We start from the raw sequence: 22,471 nt of genomic DNA, 5'->3' as shown, positions 1-22,471 counted from the left end.
GGAGCTGGTGCCACCAAGACCCTCTCCCCTCAGGCCCCGCCCAGCGGAGGCTGAAAATTAACATGGGGCACAAAAGAGTCTGACACAGCCAAGGAGTCAGGCACCATTTTTTATAAAAACGCATAGTATCATTTTCCACTCTTTAAAATCACATTCAAAATTCGGCAAAGAAACGCCCTGGGGAGTGAGTAGATGGGGGAGGGTGCGCCAACCCAGCCCCGGGGGGAGAGGGTGCGACACCACACATGGCAGCGCGACTGGCACAAGGGGGCATGCGGTGGGTGAGGTGGCGCCCTACAGGCGGTGGCACTGATGGGACGTCGGGCTGTGGGGCTAGATAGCCCGGGGGGCACTCTGACCGGCTTGGGCGGGGAGGGCTGGCCCCACCAGGCCCCCTCTCACTGTGCTGCCTGGCCAGCCGCTGGCCCCCTGTGGTCCTGGGCAGACGAGGGGAAAGGAGGACCTTGGGGCCAGGCTAGGCCAGTGTGGCACAACCCGCAGTGGCCTTTCTGTGGTCCCTGAGCCAGGGCGCTGGGGCGGAAGGAAGAGGGGGCTGCAGTGAGGGCAGCAGTGCCCACTGCCAAGGCCACCCTCCTGGCTGAGCCCACAGTGTCCAGGGAAGGTGGGAATGGAGGCAGTCAGTGACACAGGGGCTCTTCCCGAGCAAGGGTGCAGGAGCGCAGGTCACCATGGGAGGCCCTCCTCCACCCCCTGGCTTGAGGGCAGGACAGTGCAGGCCTGTGTCCCTGTTGCAGGAGGGGCCGCGGTGGGAAACTCCAAGTAGCATCCCTGTGCTGCGGCCTCCCCTGGGGTGGGGGACGCTGGGCCACCCAGCTGTGCTGTGGGCGCAGAGCACAGCCCACAGGGCCTGAGGTGGCACAACTTGGGGTGGCGTCATCCCCGGGGAGGGGCGGGAGGGCTGCTGGGGGCTGCTCTCCTCCCACAGGAAGACACTGGGAGCGGGCGGCCCCTGAGGGGTCAGGGCTGAGGGTGGCCAGACAGTGGCTGGGTTGGTGGCAGCAGGAGCCAAGGCAAGCGGGCCCCTCCCTGGGGGCTGGGCCAGGCTGGGGCCACAGGAAATCACAATAATTACAAAATAAAACCTTTTCCGCTTTGCGGGAAAACAAATAATAAAAATTCGACAAAATAAATTAGAGGTTTATAAAAGGCGGGCAGGTGGGCGGGCAGGTGGGCGGGCGGGTCAGAGGCCGTTGGCGCTGCCGCGCTGGATCAGCGGCACCTTGCTCAGCTCCACCACCGGCGAGCGGGGCTTGTTCTTCATCTTGGGCACCCGCTGCACCAGCTGCTGGGCCTCGCGGTAGGCGTCCCGCAGCTCCTTCTTCCACTGCACCAGCTCCGGGTCGCTCTGCACAAGCCCCAGGGGCTGTCAGGCGGGCCGGGCGCCCCGAAGGCCCCTCTGTTCCCACCCGCCCCCGCTGCCTGCCTGCCCCGGCCCCACTCACGTCGCACTGCAGGACGAACTGTTTCCCGCCCCGGATCTTGAGAAGGAGGCACTTCCGCTCCTTGATCTGCGTCTCTTCCACCGACTGGATCTCCTCCATGGTCAGCAGGCTCTGCTGCGGGGCGGGGAGGGAGCGGTGAGGGCGCAGGCCAGGCCCAGCCACCGCCGACCCCACAGGCTCCCGGCGCCAGCCCCGCTCCTTACCGGGGCCTCGCCCTCGCCCCGCCACTCGAGCCGGTTGGGGAACAGGTAGAAGTACCGCCGCTGCCACTGGGTCAGGAAGGGGTTGCCCATCTTGGACATGTAGCCGTGCATGATGCAGTCCTTGCCCAGGGCGTAGTCTGACCAAAGAGAGCGAGAGAGGCGGCCTCAGCTTGGCCCAGCCCCGCCTGGGTTTGGATCCTGGTCTGGCTGTTCTCTGGCTGTGACCGTGGCTGGGTTCCTGAACCCGGGCCTGTTTCTCATCTCTAGAGCGGGCAGTGGGCGCCCACCGCAGCCGTGGATCCTCACCTTCCTCATGGCCCAGCTGCTTGTTTTTGGTTTTCTTGCGGGTCTCCAGCCGGTCCGTCTCGGCGTTGATGGTGTCAAAGACAGTCTCTGCCACCTCCTGCTGCCACCGCTCCGAGATGGTGAGGGGGAAGTTGCGGTAGAGCTCCTGGTCGCTGTCCAGTAACTTCACCGTGCGGATGGGGCAGGGACAGCCATCAGCCACGGGCCTGCCCAGCCCTGACCCTGGGGCAGAGTGGTCTGGTCCAACCGCCACCCTCAGGGACGTCTGGGGAGGAGGAGCCTGAGCCCCAGCAGCTGACAGGGCTGCCGTGGGGTCTCACGGGCAGAGGAAGAGGAGGCCGCCACCCGGGCGGGCTCAGGTGTGAGAGGCCAGGCAAGGCCCAGTACCTTGATGCCTTTTGTGTCCTCCTCATCAAAGGAGCCGATGTCGAAGGCGTCGGCCGCATTCACCTCCCCTCGTGGGGGGATCAGTGGGGGCGTATACTGCAGCAGAATGGGGGCTGGGCGTCAGCAGGGCCAGGCGCTGCAGGGCGCCCGCCCGGCCCGGCCCTAGGCTTTACCTTCTGCAGGAAGACCATCTGCCAGTCCAGGGAGCGGAAGAAGGGGCTCTCCTTCACCTCCTGGGCCCTGTGGGGAGGTGCGGGTCATCCAGGCTGGGGGCTAAGTGTGGCCCTGGGGCAGGTGGCCCAGGCTAACTCCTGGTTCTGCCACCCTGGCTCTGTGACCTTGACCAAGTTCCTTAAATCTCAGCCTGTTTCCTCATCTCTAAAATGGGGAGAGCGGCAGTTCCCACATCGCAGGGCTGTTCTGAATCTTAATATTTGTACTTCTTGCAACATCATGCCTGGCACTTGGTAAATGTTTAATAAACATAAAAAGCTGCTGTCATCATCGTTATCATCACTGTCTTTGTTACAAGGGCCCCTCCGGAAGCCGGTCCCCAGGCGGCTCTGGCAGCTGCACCCCGGGGCAGCCCCACACCCTGAGAACACTGGATGGGGCTGGTCGTGCCCCAACCTGTGAGCTCCTCAAAGGAAGCTGGGACCATGGAGGGCGCTCCAGTGACAGGACACAGCCCTGTCCTCAGGGCGGCACAGGCGGAGGCCTGGGCAGGCTGGCCCAGCGGCCTGCTGAACACAGCAGCATGCCCCAGCGCCCAGGGCCCACAGGGAGGGCAGGCCTGGGACAGTGGCCCTGGTCCCGGGCACTTACCCTCGGCCTAGGCAGCCCAGTCTCCGGTTGACATCCCTCTGCAGCAGCCCCTCCAACAAGGAGCGGAGCTCCGGGGAGAAAGAGTCGGGCAGCTCCACGGCCTGCAGGAGGAGTGGGGTGTTGACAGGCCAAGAGAGGGCCTCTGGCCCCATCACAGATCTGGGGCCCCAGTGCACAGGGAGAGACAGGGCACCGCTTCCTCACCCCCCAGCGGACGTGTTTGCTCTGACAACACAGAGAGCGGGGAGCCTGTGGGGCAGGAGGCCAGAGTGGGGATAAGTGGCTCGAGATCTTGCTAGTTGGTGAGAAGGAAGAGTCCATGACCCTCATACCCACAGGAGACCCCAGTCCCACTGCAGCCCCCCGGACCTCCACCCAGCCTCCCAGGGTTGGGAGCCTACACTCACCATTGTCAACGTCATGCGGTCAATCTCATGCTTGTCTTTGGTCTTGTGCTGCCGGAAAGGGCTGTGCCTAGGCAAGAGAGGCCGAAGTCCAAGGTCAGAGACAGGAATGGGGAAACTGAGGCAGGTAGCATGAATGATCCTCGTCCAAAGCCAGGGATGGTGCCTCCACTAACACCCAAGCAGCTGTGGGCTCCCGGCCCCCAGCCTCCCACCTGGCCTAGGGAAGAGCTTCCCTCTGTCCTGTCCTACCCGCCCCCTGGGACAGCCCACTCACCCCCGCAGCAACTTGAAGAGCATGCAGCCCAGGGAGAACCAGTCGGCGCTGCTATCGTAGGCCACGCCCTTCTGCAGAACCTCGGGGGCCATGTACCCATGGGTGCCCCTATGGAGGCAAGGAGGCCGTGAGCAGGTTTGGCCGAGGGTGCAGGAAGGGAGAGTCGGGGGGCTGGCACACTCACACGCTGGCGTGGGGCTTCTTCTTGGAGAAGTCGCAGGCCAGGCCCAGGTCTGAAATGCGCACGTGGCCATGCTCGTCCAGAAGGATGTTGGCCGGCTGTGGAGGAAGCCCAGTGAGCTGCCCCCAGGGCGGCTCAGGGCAGGGCCCGGCCAGGCAAGATGCCAGCTGGGTCACTGTCTTCGCTCTAGAGGGTTATGGGTGTCCAGGGACAAAGGCCCCAGGTGGGGCGTCCCCTCCTTCCCCAATCACAACTCAAATCCAGAAAATGGCTGGGTGGGAGGGAGGGTGCAAGGGGAGGAGCCGGGCCACCCTGTCCTGGGACACCACTCCCATGGGCCTGGCAGCCAGGTGTGCTGAGGAGGGACGGGACTGTGGTGGCGCCTCACCTTCAGGTCCCGGTAGACGACGAAGCGGTTGTGCATGTGCTCCAGGCCCAGGATGATCTCGGCCGCATAGAAGCGCATCTCGGCCTCGGAGAAGACCCCGTGCTGGGACAGGTGGTAGTGCAGGTCCCCGCCTGAGGGAGGCAGCCCCGCAAGTGGCACTCAGCTCCCTGCCCAGCCCCCAGCCCTGCAGTCCACTTGGGGCCAGGCCGCACACTCACCGTTCATGAGATCCAGGATGAAGCTGAGCTTGTCCGGCGTGTGGAATGCATACGACATGCAGACAATGAATGGGCAGTCCTAGGAGGGGATGGGAGGGGAGGTCAGCAGGGCTGCCCAAGGTTCTGGACCCTAAGGCCGCTCTGGTGGCCAGCCTGGGCCCGCCGGCTCACCCCGGTGCTGACGAGCGAGAGCATGATGCGCTCATTCAGGGCCAGGGTCTCCCCCTGCTTCATCTTGATGCGCTTCTTGTCCAGACACTTCATGGCATACCTGGGAGGGGGAGGGGACTGTCAGTCAGTCAGTCAGTCCACATGCACACTTGTGCAGAGCGCAGGGCTGCCTCTCGGGGAGGGAAGGCTAGTTACCACAACAAGCTATGACACACATCAGAGAATCAGAGACGCAGAGAAGGCAGGAGAAAGTAATGGTGGGTCAGGGGCTCTGTGAGGCAGATAACAGCACAAGCAAAGATGCGAGGGAGGGGGACAGTGGGGTGCAGGGAATGGTGTATGGCCCTTTGCAGACACATGCCACTTCAGGATCCTGCCACCTGGCTCCCAGGGCCTTCAATGCCGGGGCCCTGGTCCCTGTCACAGCTCTCCATGGATGCCCCATGCCTTCAGGGTACCCCCAGGGCCCTCCCCTCCTCAGACATCCCACCCAATGGTGGCTGAGCCCATGCTCACATCTTGCCCGTGTCGGCCTTCCGGCACCCGTAGACCTCGCCAAAGCCCCCGCGCCCGATGATGCGGTGCACGCTGAAGTCATTCATGGTCAGCTGTGGGGGTGGCACCAACTGGGTCACTGCAGGCTGCCTGGGCCCCGCCCCGGGACAGAGGCACCCAGGCAGCGGGGGCTGGTCCCACGTCAGGGTCCCCACACCCAGGGCCACCCTCACGACACACTTACCTGCCCTGAGCCACCCCTCCCCAGGGATCCTGGCACTGACCCCACAGCCACTGCCCTGGGGGTTGAAGGGCAGACTCTCCTGACCTCCCCAGCCCTGGCCAAGCCACGGCGCCCAGCTCCCCAGGAGGAGCAGCAGGGAACACGGCTCTCCACAACCACCCAGCCCACTCACATGGATATTGAGCTCCACGTTCTTCCACTGGCAAAACCGTGTGAATTTATCGCTGTAAGAGAGGAACCCAGGGCTCAGATGAGCCTCAGAAGGTGGCTGGAATGATGCTGAGCGCGAGCCTGCCCCACCCCACTGCCATTCCCTGGGTCCCGAGCCTCAGGTCCTCTTCTGGGACCGCCCAGGAACAGTGCTGGCCTGAGCGGGCCTGGCCACCTGTCTCTGGGTTCCTGCTGGGATCAGACAAGCCTAGAGAGGAGTCTTCCAGCCTGACCCAGACTTCCTGCTACCATATCCTTGACAATGCTAATCTTGTCCCTGCTTGCACACCTCCAGCGACACAGCACCCACTCCCCATGAAGCCCCCACTCCATAGCTGGGCAGCCAGGACCCTAACCCAGCTGTTCCACTTCAAGCTGAGATCTGCCTACAACCCCCACCCACCAGGGCAGCTCTGGCCATGAGGGCCACAGGGTTGGGGGCAGTGTGCCCTCTCGTGCCCGCCTCGACCGCCACCCTGATGCATCTCAGCCCAGATGGGCCCAGCAAGGTGCTAGACCGTCCACGGGAAAGAAAGACACATCGGTGGCCCCTCAGTCCCTGGAGAATCGCCTAGGACAGGCCTGGAGATGCCTGGTGCTAAGAAGCGTGGGGCAGGAGTGCAGAGGCAGAGGTGATGGGGAACCTGTCTGACCACCCAGGGGTCCCTGCACTGGGCTGCAGATGGGCCCAGGGCCTGCCTGCCGGGGCCTAAAACAGGCAGCCCCTCTCCTCCACGCCATCCATAACCCTTCTCACGGCAGCCTCTGCCTCTCCCGCACACGCCCTGCTCTCACCTCTCGATGAATTTCTGGAACACATCCCCTCGGAGGTTCTGACAAATCTCTTCGATGTATGGCTAAAGAAGGAAGCTGGAGGTTGGTGACTGAGCCAGAGGGGGAGCCGACTAGGCTCCCTGACCTGGGCTGCCCCAGGTGACCCTGGCTGGGCTGCGAGGCAGCGGGGAAAAGCCCAGCACACACCTGGAAGAGATCCGGAGGCACCTGCTTCTTCACCAGGTGGCCCTGGACGTGCTCAGTGGCACTTTTCGAGAAGGGCTGGGGAAGACAGAGGTGGCCATGAATTCTCCGCAGGGTCCTTTCATCCCTTCCCAACACCCAGGTCGCTCTGGGCCGGCGCGCAGGTCTGGGCCTGAGGACAAGCTGGCCGGGGCACTCACGTGCGAGCGGGCCAGCAGCTCCTTCATGATGTAGGTGTCAAAGATCTCCCGGCTGCGGGCCAGGCGCTCCTCCTCTGTCTCCAGCTTCTCGTATTTCTTGATCTAGAGGACAACGTCCCCACAGGTGACATGGGACGCCAAGACCAGGCATCTTGTGGATTCAACAAAAGAAGCCCCAACCTCCTCCCCTTGCTCCTGCGAGAGCAGGGCCCAGGCCCCGCCGGCCCCCCAGTAGCCCCCTGGCCTCACCTCCTCATAGAACTCCACCAAGGGCTTGGCCTCCTCCAGGTGTTTCAGGCAGAAGTCTCGGAAGAGCAGGTACCCTGAAAGCACGTGTGTTGGCCGCACTGAGCCACATTCCTCAGAGGCCTTCCCATCACAGGGGAGGTGTGGGCTTGGGGCACCCTGGGCAGAACTGGCCAAGGAGGCAGGAGAGGTGGTCCCTGCCCCAGGCGGGGCCTTGGCAGGGCAAGGCAGCCTAAAGGCTGCCCCCAGCTGCAGATTTGCGGATTCAGGGTAGGGGCACCTGCATTTCTACCCTTCCCGGAATCTGCTTCCTCAGACTGCAGCTGGGATGTGATGGGCACCCGGGTGAGGCAGAGGCTACAGCTGGCTCTGGCGCCCAGGCCCCCTGCCTCATCATTGCAGTCTGGGCCTGCAGCTCCTCCGAGGGCAACATCCCCACCGGGCAGGCTGTGCGGGTGCCATGAGATCCACCTGGGCCAGGCCAGAGCCACAGCATGGGGAGGAAGGCAGCCTCCGGGGGGGGCCACAGCCCTCTCCCCGGACCTTGCACCCCCTCCATCATCTGGCTGATTCTCACAGCGGCCCTGAGAAACAGACAGGGAGGGCAGGTCCACTTGGGGAAACTGAGGCTCGGAGAGGCGTGTTGGGCAGGCGGTATGTGGCAGGCATCAGTAGGACATGAGGTTCCTCTATGAGGTGGCAGGTCCTGGGAAAGACAGGCTGGGGATGGGGCCATGCTGCAGGGGGACCTGAAGGGCATAAGGCCACTGGGGACGGGAAGTGGTAAGACAGGCTATGGAAAGGGCTCACTGGAGCCCACTCCCCTCCCAGCGAGTGGGCGCTGAGGCCTGGTCCCCGAGCAACCCTGGAGGGCAAAGCAGAAGTAAGGGTGGTCCTCACTCCTTCCAGCCCGACACAGGTGACCAGGCTTGTACTAGTGGCTTCCCGTGCCTCTTTGGGGGCACTCCCTGGGCACCTCTGTCAGAGCTCGCGGCCACCACTTCTGCTAACAGTGGCCTGGCCTTTCAATATCGTGCCTTTGGGTAACTAGTGACCAGGGCTTCCCAGTGGGCCAGGGGCTTTCGCTGACCACTATCCTCCAAGAGTCCTGGGCAGTGGGGCTCCGGAGTCCTGGTTCCCAGATGAGGACACCAGTAGGCTTAGAGAGGTGAAGAGATGTGCCCAAGGTCACACAGTGCAGGCAGGGGACCCAAACTGTGTGCTTCCTGACTCCCCAAGCCTGACCTCTAAGGCCTGATCCTGCCAGGCCGGGACAGGCCCGGCCCCTCCCACTTCAGAGCTGAGATCCTGTTCTCCAGAAGGCCAAATCAGAGTCGTGTGTGGCTGGAGCCTGCTTCCCTGCGACCTGCTCCAAGCCTGCCCTGTGGGCCAGGTCTGTGGGGTGGACCCACGATACGTCTGAGACAACAGGCACTGGAGGAGAAGGATGAAGGGGCCTGCCAAAGCAGGTTGCTCACAAAGAGGGCCCACGGGGGCGGGGACAGGCCGACCACAGAGCGGCAGGCGCCACAGGAAGGGCCCCGCCCCTTCCTGTCAGTTCTACCAACGGCCCAGAGCAGCTGTGCCTGCGCCAAGGGGAAGCTGCAACTCTCAAAAACAAAAACCCCAAAGGAGGAACTTCCCCGGCGGCCCTGGAAGACTGCTGGGCCCCCACCCCCTTCACGGGGCTCCCTGGGCCAATAGCCAGGGGCTGGGAGGCATTACGGGTCACGGCCCTGAGCAGCCCCACTGCCACCCAGGGGCTCGCTGGCTGTCCTATACCCCAGTGGATGGGAGGCCAAGTCTCCTGGGAGAGGGGAACACAGCCCAGGCAGCTGGGGCGGGGGCTGGAAGGCGGCCTCGGGGTCCTCTTGCCCCTCACGCCCCGGGCCTGGGCAGCTGGACAAGTGGCAGAAAGTTCTTGGGGCTGGCAGAGCCCCCACTGTACTCACCCAGCTTCTGAGAGAAGATCTTCTCAAAGGTCACCTCGCCCCGGTCCTCCAGGTACTTCTGCATGACGCTGCGGATGCTGAAAACAGAGGGGCTGCTGTTACTCACAGCCCTCGAGGCTCCGGCCAGCCCTGCTGGCCCTCCCCTGACCCTGCTTCCCTGGGAGGCCGCTGCCTCCTCTCCCAGAATCCCGAGTGGAGGACACTCCTGGTGGGTGTCACCACTCCCTCCAGGAAGGCAGCCACCCCTGTCAGACCTGACCACATGTCACGCTAGAGGGACCTGAGGAAGCCTGTGCCTGCCCACCAAGGCTCTGTCCCCAAAAGCTAGGGTGGCCAACAGGTGGCTGCTCAGAGTTTGGTCCCAGTGCTGCCTCGTGCTGCCTTTGGGAACTTGGCTAAACCTCAAAAGCCAGGCCTCATCCATCAGCAGATGATGGATAACCAAAATGTGGCCTATCCTTGCAGTGGAATACTGCTCGGCCATGAAATGGAACGAAGCACTGAAATACACAAGTGTTATGATACAGATGAATCTTGAAAGCATTTTGCTAACTGAAAAAAGATAGTCACAAAGGCTACATATCATCTAATTCCATCTACACCCTTGTCCAGAACAGGCAAATGTACAGAGACAGAAAGCAGACTAGGGGGTGCTAAGGACTGGGCTAGGGCAGGGGAGTGGCTGTTAATGGGTACGGGGTTTCTTCTGGGGTGACGGACATGCTCTTGAATTATGTGAGGGTTGTACAACATAGTGAATCTACTAAAATCTACTGAATTGTACACTATAAATGAGGAATTTTATGTTATGTGAATTATATCCCAATTTTTAAAAATAGAAAAAAAATAAAAAGCCAAGCCTCAGTTTCCGTGCCCTAACAGCTAAATTTAAAATGTGCCCCCTGCGCCTGAGTTGCTTGGTAGGGAGCAGGTGAGAGGCTGGCCATTGTGAGCACAGAAGCCCATCCCCACGCTCCCCACCTGTTTATCTCACCCCAACACCGAGCGCCGTCTAGGAGAGTAAAGCCAGGCTACACTTCATGTCTCAGGCGAACATTGCTGTCCCCTCCTCCCCGCTCCCGGGCCACCTGCAGTCCAGCCCTGCCAGCCTGGCTGTTGTGATGGCCAGCTGTGGGCACCTCTGGCCCTCACTAGCCCAGGCTCCTGAGGAATGTTCTCAAGCTGCCCATACCGAGGGCCGTGCTGGGCAGTCACACCTGAGCCCACGCAATGCTCACACAGCCCTTAGGAAATGTGGGGTCACCAGCAGGCCACTGATGAAGAGACTACGGCTGGTGAGGACTCGGATCAGAAGGTCTGGCTTTGCGCCTCTGCCTCTCTGCGTCCCTGCGCCCCGTCTCAGAGGAGCCTTGTTCACAGGGACCCACTGCACACCACCCACTGGAAGGTGCCATGCACCCCTGCCCTGCAGGCAGGTCCTCCCAGGGCAGATGTCCTGCGTCTGTGGTTCTATGACAGTAGACACCATGTGACAAAGCCTAAGGGGGGCCCGGTCAGTGCGAGGAGACTCAGGAGGGAAGTGTTCTGCACTGTTGGGACAGGCTGTGTGGAGAAGGCGGAACTTCACTGCGTTCCTCAAGTGCAAAGAGGATGTCAACAGGTGGTGAAGCCCAGGGCAGGTGGGTGAACGTGGGGACAGGCAGGAGAAGGCACGGCCAGAGACGAGAGGAGGCCATTGGGCAGGGAGGGGGCTCGGCAGAGGAACCTGGCAAGCTGGGTCCAGGGCGGCGAGTGCACAGACTCCACCAGAGGCACTGATGGGCGGGAGCCCAGGTAGATGATGACACTGAGCCAGGAAAGAGGGAAAGAGACAGGTGGGGTAGGAGCTCGGGCTGTGGATGGGAGAAGAGTCAACAAGGCCAGATGGACGGCGGGCCAAGCCCGCGAGCCTTTCGAGGTCTGGGGCCCTGTCAGAGAGTGGGCTCCAGGCAGGACCAGCGTGGCCAGTGGACCCTGGCTAGCCTCCGGGCCTGGGATCCAAGGCTGGGGACCCCCGCCCTTGTCCACTTAGCACTTTCCTACTGAGACGGCCTGAGTGGAAGCCCAGGCCCCGGCCTTCCCAGGCCCTTGCCCGCATTCAAGCCACACAGAAAAGGCCATGCAAGATAACCCGGGAGCACGCAGAGCGGTTGTCAGCACAATCCTGAAGTCATGACCCCCTCTCCAGCCTCCCCGCCCTCCTCCGAAACCGTCTCCAACAGGAAGAAGGGCGCTGACGACCAGGATAGCCGTCCTGTGTCCCCATCCTGTGACTCAGGCCTACAAGAGAAAAGCTCCAGCTGACGGCCGGTGGCCCTGAGCTGCCAGTTCAGGTTCCCTCTGGGAAAGTGAGGACACCCTCCACAACCGGTGGGGGCTCCAGGGCCGGGATGTGGCCCTCACCACGCTGGCATGCCTGCCCCTCCTGGAGCCACACCCCAGTTCACGTCCACCAGCCACTGTCAAGGACACGTCCCGCTGGCCCTGTGGGACTCAGAGGGACTCAAGAGGCAAGGCCAGACTCCAAGTCCCAGGTATGCTTCACAAACACCAGGAGCTTGAAAAATCTATGAAACTGAGAAAGACACAGCCCCCACCCTGGGGCCTGCAGACTGGAGACCTGAGCCCCCAGAGGCCACAGGGCACAGTCCACACTGAGCAATCAGGGCTCTGGGCTCTGCGAGGGACAGCTTGGGACCTCCTGTTCAGACGGCGGGACAGGCCAGGGCTGTGCTGGGGTGGAGCGCGGCCAGAAGGACCTAGGCCAAGGCAGCGAAGGCTCGGCAGGGTCTCAAGACCAGGCAGCCAGGAGTCAGGGGTGTGGAGTCCGGGAGCCCCACCAGGGCCACATGCCCGGATTCCTCCTGTGATGGGGACAGGAGGGCTGGACCCTCACGACCCCTTGGCTCAGCTCTTGGCTCTCTGCGTCTGCACCCATTCCTATGTTTCAAGACATTTTGGTCTACAGCAGAGGATGAGAAAAAGCTAGAGGGAAGGAAAAAGCATAAAATGTGGATCCTCCATGGAGGTGGCTGGTCAGATGGTGGTCAGGCACGGTCAGCTGGAATGTCAGACAGGTAGATACAGATGACAGGCAAAGTGACCCCAGCCTGTAAGGGATGACCCCACCAGGCAGCTGGGCACAGCCACTGAAACAGCCCCTGGGAAGCCCTCCTGAGCCCCAAACTCGCTTCCTGGGAACCAGCAAGACTGGCGCCAGCTCAGCAAAGGCGACGCAGTGGGAATGCCACCCGGGAGCCAGGGAGCACTTCCAGCCACGTGACGTGGCGGCCCTCCAGAGCAGCCTCGAACTGGACACGCCAAGGTCCCCACCAGGAAACGCGCTCTCAGAGACGGCCTGCCTCCGAAGGGAGAGGCGGGAACCGGCCGTGCTCAGGGGCTGCGCCCATGCAGAGCCTTCTGCCTCCCGGCAGCTCTGCTGGCGGCTCAGCCCAGGGAACAGCAGAAAGCAGGCCCTGGGCTCTGAGCTGCCTTGGCGGCAGACCCCGCCCCCCTCGGAAGCCTGCATGGGATGGCCACAGCATTCTTCCCAGCCCACAACACTCCACTTTCTTCCTTAAAAAGAAAAAAATGTTTTCTAAATAAAATAAACAACCCCCCCCAATCAAACACGAGGTCAGACTCGAACAGAGCCCTCGAAGGGAAGGCCCGCGAAGCGGCAACGTGAGGGTTTCCCATCCGTTCCCACGGGGCTGGTGGCCAAGAGAGCTGGCAGGTTAGAAAAATGTGCCATAGGGGATGTTCTCGTCAGGGTGGCAAGTACAGGCTGGCACGGGAGGCGGTGGCAGCCTTCTGGGCTGGGTCACCTTCGTCTCCAAAACCTGCTCCCATACTGGCAGAGTCTGGAGTGGCCATGAGCCCAGCGCAGCATTCCTGCCCCCGCCCAGGTCAACAACCCCGACATCCAGGAGCACGTGGCTCCCAGATCGACTCCGGGTTGTCAAGAAAGCCAAACATTTGCATCTTCCCCGCCAGATGGACCAAAGGCACCCAGCCCCTCTGGGAAAGGGCCTCGGGGCCGCCGTTACTCTCATGGTTGGCTGGACGTCCAGGCCTGGGTCCCAAATGGCTCTCCCTACCTCCTTCCCTGGAGGCCAGGCCAAATCACAAACTTCAAATGTCCAGTTTCCCCATTTATAAAACGAGGATGTCAACAAAATGCTGATTACCACCACCACACTGGCCATTTAAAAAGCCAGAGAGGACACAGAAGAAGGAGCACTCTCTTAAGAGGCCAGCCTCGCTGCGAGGGCTGCCAGCTCACATCCACCTCCTGGAGGGAGCCCTCCTTCTGGGACACCACAGCCTGCACCTTCTAGAATGTGATCATAAGCTACATGGTCTTGTTCAGGTCTCTGTCCCACACCTGCCATGTCCTCGGAGGGCAGGGTCTATGGCCAGGAGGCCTCTTGACAGGGAGCCCTGACCAGGGCTGGGCCCATGAGCAGTCCCTGAGCCAGGCAAGCGGCTGCAACTCCACTCTGCTCCCAGACCAGCCTCATACACTCACGTTGCTCAGCTGGGGGCTCCGGCGGGCAGAGCCCAATACCTCCCCTGCCAAAGGCTCGAGGGCCCCTGGTAGGAGGCCCACTCTACCATGGCAGGGCACTGCCGCCTGCAGCCTAGGCTGTTCCCTCCAGCCTCTGCTGCTGAGGAGCAGGCCCAGCCTGACGCTGGGGGCAGAGAGCACTTCCTCCCTCCAGCCCCGAGTGCAGGTTGAGGCGACAGGACGGCAGGAAGGGGGTGAGGGCTGAGGGGGAGAACTTCCGGTACCTTTCAGCACCATGTGGCTCAGAGGAAAAGCAAAGTCTCCCGCTTTGTGGCGCAGTGGCCTGGGCGCTCACAGGTGACTCCCACTCAGGGTCACAGACCGTAGCTTGTGTGGACTAGGAGGGACAGCAGGGGTCAGAGGCAAACACAGTTGTTTTGATGGTGAGGAAATCAAGGCGAGAAGGAGCCGAGCAGCTCGCCGTGTCCCACATTGAGTTAGTGGCAAGAAAACATCCGAGGCTCCCTGAGAAAGGGTTTCCACCAGGCAGAGGCCGCCCCTCGGCGTCTGTGGAAGAGCTGGGTGCAGGGTCTCAGGGGACCCCGGACTCGCGCCCTGGCTGCAGACAGCATCCCTCCGGAAGCCCAGCAGGCTGGGGCAGCTCTGGCTGGCACCCGGCAGGCCAGGGGCCATGGGTCCTACGCTCCTGTGTGACAAGGATGCCAGAGCCACGAAATCCCAGGATGGTGCGAGACGGCACGGGGGCTACGAGCCTGGCGGGTCTGGTGCAGCCCTGACAGGAACAGCTGGGCCCTGGGAGATGATGGTCAACAAGCCAGCAGAGCAGAGGCCGTGGCCGCGGCTGAGACACTCCTCTGTGGCATTTCCAGGAAACCTGGCACTGAGGTGGCAGTGGTAGGAGGAAGTCCCCTGGAGCTTCTTATTAATATTTCTCAATGACTCTCCCTGGGGCTGACAAGGTCCTCAGAGTCCAAGGACGGGGCCACACACCAAATGGGAAAGACCAACCCACAGGGCCACCTCTGGAGCAAGCCTGGGCCCTGGAAGAGATGACACCCACCGGGCACCACACACACAGGCCCACCGCGAATGTCCACAGCAACCCAGGCTCCCGACAGCACGGTGGCCTCAAAGTGGCTCCATGCAGGATGTGCAGGAAGAGGCACTGTGGCGGCCTTATCATATGCCATGGCTTCTACACGAACGTGACACGAGCACCACACCCTGCAATTTACTGCCACCACGTTAGAATGCACAAGAACAAACTTCCAGGGCTCCTTGCCTTGCAGTTCCCAGGAGGAGGCTGTCCCCCACCCCAAACCGAGGACGGCCTCCAGAGTCAGAGAACTGCCCCCTCAGAGAACGGAGCTGCTAACGTGTTAACGCAGAAAACCCACTTCTGAAACTCTGCTCTTCAGCTGGCGTAGACGCTACCCTTTGCAGAGAGTGGCGATGCAGAGAAGGAACGTTACTGTTTTAGAAAAAAGCTGCAGCCAAACACCTCGATTTTAGTGTCTCTTAATTGAAAGAGATCAGTGATAACTTGAGTGTAACCCCACCTTATATGACCAGCGGGGGACACTGGGCCCTCGTGGCCACAGGAGAGTGGGGAGGGGCCACAGGAAGAAAGGGCAGGTGTGATGAAGTCTGTGCAGTTGTGCGTGACCCCGGCTGTTCGCTCCGAGGCAGAAGCAGAATATCCTGGAAGCACTTAGCCATGTGCACGCAGCCGAACCTGTAGGCCCCCGAGTGCTCAGTCCTCCTGCAAAGCCGAGCTGGGTGCCCGGGGCGGGAGGAAACGCCCGCTGCAGAGTGTGCCTACACCTGACGTCACCGGGAATTTACTACTAGGAATTGATCGTGCATTAATAGGACACATTATTCCTGGGTTGACAGAGCCCAGATTCCGCTGCACGGATTCCAACCTGTAAGGCTCACGCTCCCTTCAAATCCATTTACCAAGGGAACGGCGGGCGGGCGAGCAACTTAATGGCAAAAATGTGAAACCCATGCTCTGGAAAGGAGAACAGATGGGAAAAGGCGTCCCAGAGACTCATTCCTGGGGAAAGTAGGGCTTCAAAGACCCAGAGGGAATGACTGCCGAAGAGATAATCTTGTTTGCAGGGGCAGGAGGAGAGAGAACGCTGCTACTGGAGTGGAAAGTTCTGGGTAAGGCATAAAGGCTGGAAACAGCAGGGTTTCTGCTGGTGATGGAGAAGTGGAGGGAGGAGGAAGGGAGAAAACCGTCCCCTGCACCCCTTCCCCCACAAATCAAGGGCAGGAAGTCCTGGAGGCAAAGAGTTAACAGGAACGAAGAAGCAACAGAGGAAGAGTGGGGGGTCTGGGAGACAGGGAAGCCAGGAAAGGGGAGGAAGGAGGAAATCCCTGGTGGGGGAGGGACCAGGAAAGAGCCAAGAAAATGGGAGGCTGCAAGAGGCACCCGGCTCAGACAATCTGCTGCTGGGGCTGCCACTGTCACCAGGGAGGGCAGGGGCATCTCTTGGGACCGCCCAGGCCGGGCTCCTCAGCTGGGAGCCTAGAGATTAATTACACGAGGCCTCCGTGGTCATATTAAGCAAATGACAATAATTACAGGACTGCTGCTGCTGCTGGGAAGGGAGACAACAGCTCCTTCAGGGAGAGGCACCGACCGCAGACCCCAAGAGCTGAAGGAGCCCTGAGAGGTCCTGGGTGAAGGGGCAGCCCCCTCGTTTTACCAAGGTGGCAAGTGAGGCGGGCTCAGCCAGCCTCAGGGATGTGCCTGGGTCCCACATGAGCTGGTACTGCGGCGGGATTAGAAACCAGGTCTCCTGTCTTCCAGCTACCCGACGCTCCCTCCTTCCAATCGGAGGTGGAGAAACGGGTCTGTTTCCTTGGATTCTATAGGGTGACAGAAGGGGAGGCCCCTGTGCCAACTCAAAGTGGCACTGTGCCCAACAGCTCCCGTTCCCCAGGCCTGCGAAGTCAGAGCTGAGATGCCAGCCCCAGCTCCTGGCCAAGCCACAAGCCGGGCACCAGGCACAGGGAGGCTGCCAAGATGGACCACCCCAAGGTGGGAATAACTCCAAATGGCACCTTGTCATGCACGAACCATGGCCTTTCTCCCTGACTCTGACCTTGTGGGTGAGGGGACATGACCCCAGGGATGGAAGTGCCTGCTCCAAGCATCAGCTTTGCCAGGGCACCTCGGTTCTGTCCCAGCTGCCGGGGAGGGGGCTGGGCCTTGTGAACCAGGGCAGGTGACAGTGCTGGGGGCTGCCCTGCTGCTTCCAGGCCGCCTCCCCAGACCCACAGCTCCCCAGACAAGGGGGGCCAGCTGGCACATTCCACAAACCAGAGGTGCAGAGGTGTTTGCGGAAGAAATGCAGCACAGCAGCGAAAGAGCCCCCAGGGGTGCAGAGACCCGCGTTCAAATTCCAGCTCCCCTCTGTGACCAAGGCCCCCCACCCGCCCTTTCTGAGCCTCGGTTGCTTCAACTATTAAATGGAAGCATACCACCTGCTGTGCCTGCTGCCTGCAGTTGTGAAGGGGATAAAATGGAGTAAAAAGCAAATGCCAGGAGAATATAAGATACAGTCATAATGACCTTCCGGGGCAGGAGGCATTTGATCCACCGGGTGTGCAAAGCACAAAGCAAAGGGTGACGTGTCCTCCGATGCAGGGGGCCGGACTCCTGGGACCAGCCCAGATCCGCTGCACAGAGCAGCTCTGGCCCTCCCCTGGCCTCAGCTCACTGATGGTCACTGCTTGAGCCCCTGGTCCATCTCACAAATGGGGGCAATCTGCCTACCATCATGTGCCAGATGGCGACCCTATACGAGAACCATGACACCTGGCTCCCGCTTCCTGCCATTCCCCTAAAACTCACAGCCTCCCTGGTTCCAGACATCACAGTCCTGATATTTCTTGAGCAAGTACTACACGCGAGGCACAGCCTTGCCAACTTCACAGGTTGGCTTTGGATCAACTGAGATGACAGATGTCAAAATAAACAATAAATTAGTATAATTTCCGCCATTACTCCTATTGCTACCATCAGTACTACGGACAGTAAAGGGGACAGGAAAAGAGGAACGTCTCGTTTCTCAGGGTTCTAACACCTGCACGGCCAACCCAAGGCGGGGCCCCATCAGGAGCAATGCATTCTGGGGAGAGATTACCCAAAGGCAGAGAGTTCCAGAAAAAGCCCTGCCTCACACTTTGCAGAACTCCATCCGGCAGGAGGGTCTCAAGGCCGTGGCCACCAAGGAGAGCCGTTGCGAACCCCAAAGGTTGATTTCCCCCATTTCCTCCCTCGTGGCTTTGTCATTTCTGAACTCATTTTTGTTCTAACTGTCGCTGCTCCCTGGACAGCCCCCAGCTGACAGTCAGTCTGGTTCCTGTTTTGAGAAATCTGATTGCAAATGTCTTAGAAAAAAAAGGGCCCTAACGGCCTTTTCAAAATGCAGACCAATTTTCCTCTCCTGGGCCTGGTGTTCAGTCAATCCGAAACCCAGCAAGAATGAGACACGGATGGGGTCACTGGAGACATCGGCGTGGCACCCCTGCAGCTCTGGGACCTGCTTCAAAGACTCAGGACGCTGCAGAGTCTCGGCCCTTATTTCACACCATCCACATTTCACAGATGAGAAAACCAAGGCCCAGAAATGGCCAGGGACTTGCCCAAAGTCACATGGTAAGACCATAACAGCTAGCACAGGCCCAGGCTCCCGGGCCGGCCAGGCACCAGCATGCCAGCTCTAAGGCAGGTACGGAGGAGTTGCTGAGACTGGCCTTGCCACACGACACGAGGAATTGTGGTGGGCACATGGCTCTCGTAGATGCACAACAGCCAGGCCCCAGCTCAGGCCAGGGTGGCGGACACAATGTGGAACCAGAAGCCGGAAGCCCTGATCTGGTGGCCAGGCCCCACTCTGAATTACCTGTGACACTGGGCAGGCCACTCACCTCTGGGGCTTCAGCTTCTCCACCTGTTCCACGAGAACAAAACCACACCTGTCCTACCTTTTCATGGGCTGCCGTCAGGCTCAAACAACGGGAAAATACTCTAGGAGCCATAAAATGCTGGACAAGCCTCAGCTATCATCCGTGTGCTGTATACTACTGTATACACGTATACTGTATACATGCCGAACAGTTTAAACTTTGAGACCAGGTGCGACAACATCAGATGTCTCACGGAGAGGTGGCAGCCTTGGTCCAGCTGCTGCAGGGGTTCCAGGATGTTCCCCTGCAAACAGCACCCACAGGACACCAAACGCAGGGCCCACCAGAGAGGGAATGTGAGGGCAGAGGGACAGTGGGTGTCTCTCCCACTGAGATGGGGCACGACCACACCCTGTCCCCCACCACCACCCCGGTCCCCTAAGCACTGTCAACCCCCACTCCAAGCCAGTGACCCACCAGAAGGGTGGGGAAGACCCCGGAAGATTGCTGTCTCCCCCAGACCTCGCACAAGTGTTGACCAGAGCGGGTTAGAGGAGGGGGCAGTGGAACCCCAAGGAGGGGTGCTGAGAACAGAGGCAGCGAAAGGGTGGGCCGTCGAGTCAGGCCAGGTAGCTAGATGGTGGCAGCCGGAGGAGGGGACCCCACGGGGACCGAGGGCTGCCGGAGGAGGATGGAGGGAGCATGGGGCCCCCGGGGAGAAGGCAGGAGCAGGGGCTGCCGGCGAAGAGGGCCGGGCAGAGCGCAGGAAGGGGAAGCGGGCGGAGCGGGGCCGGGGCCGGGGCGCTCGGGGAGAAGCGGGTGGGAAGGCGGCGCGGGGCGCCCGGGCTCAGGTGCGCGGGGCCGGGCCGGGCGGGCGCGGGGAGCCGCCGGCGGCCGCCTCACCTGGGCTCGGGCAGCAGGATCTTCTTGCTGGCGCGCGCCGCCGGCGTGGCCTTGCTCTTCTCCATGGCCATCAGGTAGCTCACGTCGGCCAGCACCGCCTCCAGGTCCGCCATCTTGGCGGCGGCGGCGGCCTCTCCCGCCGCGCGGCTCCGCTCGGCTCCGCTCCGCGCCTCGGCCCGGCCCGGCCGCTCCGTCGGCCTCGGGCGCCGCCGCCCGCCCGCCGCCCGCCCGCCGCCCGCCCGCTCGGCGCCCGCGGCTCCGCTCGCCGCGGCTCACAGGCGGCGCCGCCCCATGGCGCCGGCTCGGGCCCGGCCCCGGCTCGCTCCGCTCCCGCCGGGACTGCAGTCGGGCCGCCGCCGCCGCCGCCGCCCGCGCCCCGGAGCCGCCGCCGCCGCCGCCTCCGGCCCCGCCTGCCGCGCACAGCGCCTGCGAACCCGCGCGGGGCCGGGCGGCGGCGGCGGGCGGCGGCGCCCCCTGGAGGCCGCGCGGGCGGAGCGAGCCTGCCCCCGCGGCCGCCCCGACCCCGGCTCGCAGCCGACCTGGCCTCGGCCCTCCGGCCCCGGCCCCTCCCCGGGCCTGGCCGTGCGCCCTGACCCCAGACACGGAACGCGACAGGGCCCCGGCACCGAAGGAGACCCTAGACCCAGACGTTGACCGCCACTCGGATCCTCACACGGATCCCAGATTCCACCATCCCTGACCCCAGGCTGGCACCTCAGAACTCGATCCCCGGGACCTGGGTCTCAGACCTTGGCTTTAAACCCGCCACCCTGACCTTGGACGCAGTCCACCATCTGACATCAGACCTGGATAACATTACTGACCCCAGACGCCAAACAGGACCCCAGACCCAGACCTTGGACCACCACCTCAGACTCTGACCACGACCTTGGATCACAACCCTAGGTCTCCGACCCCACAGCCAGACCCTGACACTGACCCAAGACCCCCAACAGGACCCCAGATCCAGATTTGGACCATGACTTCAAACACTGATCCCAACCACAGACCGCAACCTTGATCCCATCCTAGTTACTGACCCCCAACCTTGATTCCAATCCCAGACACAGCCCATTATCATGACCCTAAAGCCTGGATTTGGGGGCAGGGCCCAGACCTGGGCTTGGACGGTCAATTGCAGGCCAGGGGCCTAGACCCAACAACAAGAACTCTGGACAGGGACCCACGACCAGGACATCCAATCAGGACCCAGACTGGACCTAGAACCCTTAACAGGTCACCATGAACCTGGGACCTGACAACAGCAGTTGGACTCCAGAGCTACTCCAGTCAGTGCTCACCACTCCTGCTCCAGACCCAACCCTGGCCCCAGGACTCCCACTCAGGACCAAGGACCTGGAACCAACCCCTGCCCTCCCTGGACCAGCCAGTAGACCCAGGTCCCTGGTCTGCACCCCAGCTCATCCATGGCATTATGATGGAATCCTCCTGATTCCACAACGTGGGATCAAGCCTCTCTCAGCCTGGGAGGGCACAGGGCTCTCAGAGCTGCCTGGTAAGGGCAACTTATTCTGCTGAGAGCCCACAGTGGGGGCTCCGTGGGTCTCCAAGCAGCACCCCTTAACTCAACATGCCCCTCTCTAGAGCCGCTCTCTGATTCCTAAGGTGACAAGATCCCCTCCCAGTCCCGGGCACATGGGGCCTCATGCCAGTTTGTGGGCCAGGAACAAGGACCCTTTTGCAAAGCAGGGCCCCCCTCCCTGTACACTTCTCAGGCTACTTTCTGAGATCAGCCTTGGCAGAGCCTGGACCCAGAGCACATCAGGGATGGCAAAGTCCCCTTCTCAGTGGGCAACACCACCATCCACCCAGATACCCAGCCAGATCTCCAGGCTTCATCCTTGACTCCTCCCTCTCCCCCGCCATAATCTAATTTATCACCACATTCTCCAGTCTGGCCTCCCGAGAATCTTCTCGAACCTGTCTGCTTCTTAGCATCCCCATGGCGGCTGCCCTGATGCAGGCCCTGAACAGAGATGCCACTCCCAAATCAAGATCCGAGGGAGTTACTGCCTGCTTAGCACTGAGAAGCAGTGCTCCAGGCGTTCTGGGGCTGCTGAGCATGGGGGAACACAGGGGGGCTCCAGGCCCCCACCCCACTCTGCTCAAAGCAGATCAGGTGAGCATGTTCCCTAACCTGCAAGTCAAGGTCTCGGATGACTGGGTCCTGCTCCCCTCTCCAGCTTGTGTTGCCACCATCCTCTGCACCTGGGGTCACCCTACCAGCCCACCCACCGGTTCTTGCCTCTGTGCCTTTGCTCTTCCCTGTGTCTGGAAGCTCTCTGTGTGCCCTCTCCCCTGGCTAACACCTGCTCGTCCTTTAAGACCCGCCTCCTCCAGGTAGCCTTCCCCAACCCCCAACCCCAACTGCGTGCATCTCCAATTCTGCACTTACCACCTATTTCCTTGATTTGAAAACATCATCAACTGCAAGATACATAGTTTCAAGTTTTTGACAATGGGGGTGTATGAAGCTTTATAAAATGTTTGCATCAATTGGAAAATGCACCCTAATGTCAGCACTGCTAATGTACGCAAAAAAAAAAACATAACCCAAAACATATATACTGTCTCTCACTTGTAACTGATGCTCCCACTTCATCTCTTGCCCCCAGTGCCCACCACGGGACCTGAAAGGCATAGTCAACGTTTGATGAATGAAGGAGTGAATGAGCTCCTCAGTCCAAGGTGGCACACGGAGTTTGGGGCAGAACAGGGCCAGAGGTACACAAGGATGCCACAAGAGGAGGCCTCTCACCTCCCCTCCCGCCCCTCCCGACTCTTCAACTCTTCGGGACGGGACTCTGATTACAGCCACACGCTGACCTGGGTTTTGTGGAGCAGCTCCTATTTAAAAAAAATTCTGCCTGATGAACTTGTCAGACCAGAATCCCTGTTGGTTCTGAAATGCCAGACGTCCTGCTCCGGAAGATGGCCCTACC

At 61.3% G+C, this 22,471-nt stretch overlaps 1 protein-coding gene across 6 annotated transcripts; it reads right to left on the bottom strand.

Moving 5' to 3' along the window:
• Positions 1 to 96: 96 nt before the first annotated feature.
• On the bottom strand, positions 97 to 19,961 carry GRK2 (G protein-coupled receptor kinase 2). 6 transcript variants are annotated; one of them, XM_070564319.1, is made up of 22 exons: positions 19,884 to 19,961; positions 19,509 to 19,639; positions 9,149 to 9,225; positions 7,200 to 7,273; positions 6,951 to 7,052; positions 6,754 to 6,828; positions 6,568 to 6,629; positions 5,735 to 5,786; positions 5,340 to 5,431; positions 4,824 to 4,923; positions 4,653 to 4,731; positions 4,435 to 4,565; positions 4,050 to 4,144; positions 3,866 to 3,973; positions 3,592 to 3,658; positions 3,185 to 3,285; positions 2,533 to 2,599; positions 2,360 to 2,455; positions 1,973 to 2,135; positions 1,667 to 1,803; positions 1,464 to 1,577; positions 97 to 1,366 (listed from the first exon to the last, which is right to left on the bottom strand). In XM_070564319.1, exons 2-22 carry the CDS (start codon positions 19,619 to 19,621, stop codon positions 1,202 to 1,204), a joined length of 2,070 nt encoding a protein of 689 aa, XP_070420420.1. In that variant the 5' UTR covers positions 19,622 to 19,639; positions 19,884 to 19,961; the 3' UTR covers positions 97 to 1,201. The 6 variants fall into 6 exon arrangements, with proteins under 6 accessions (XP_070420420.1, XP_070420419.1, XP_070420421.1 ...); XM_070564318.1 differs by having other exon boundaries at positions 19,923 to 19,945; XM_070564320.1 differs by having other exon boundaries at positions 19,926 to 19,942.
• Between the last annotated feature and the right edge of the window lie 2,510 nt (positions 19,962 to 22,471).

The sequence above is a fragment of the Equus przewalskii genome, chromosome 11, assembly GCF_037783145.1.
Source record: "Equus przewalskii isolate Varuska chromosome 11, EquPr2, whole genome shotgun sequence".
NCBI classification, from domain to species: Eukaryota; Metazoa; Chordata; class Mammalia; order Perissodactyla; family Equidae; genus Equus; species Equus przewalskii.
This window is presented reverse-complemented; position numbering and strand designations above follow the sequence as displayed.

Excerpts from the sequence above, each read along its gene's own strand:
- GRK2 (XM_070564319.1), bottom strand. The coding sequence starts at position 19,621 with ATGGCGGACCTGGAGGCGGTGCTGGCCGACGTGAGCTACCTGATGGCC. Across the intron at positions 2,456-2,532 it reads AGATGGTCTTCCTGCAGAAG|TATACGCCCCCACTGATCCC; the intron begins GTAAAGCCTAGG and ends ATTCTGCTGCAG. Across the intron at positions 1,367-1,463 it reads AGTTCGTCCTGCAGTGCGAC|AGCGACCCGGAGCTGGTGCA; the intron begins GTGAGTGGGGCC and ends GGGCTTGTGCAG.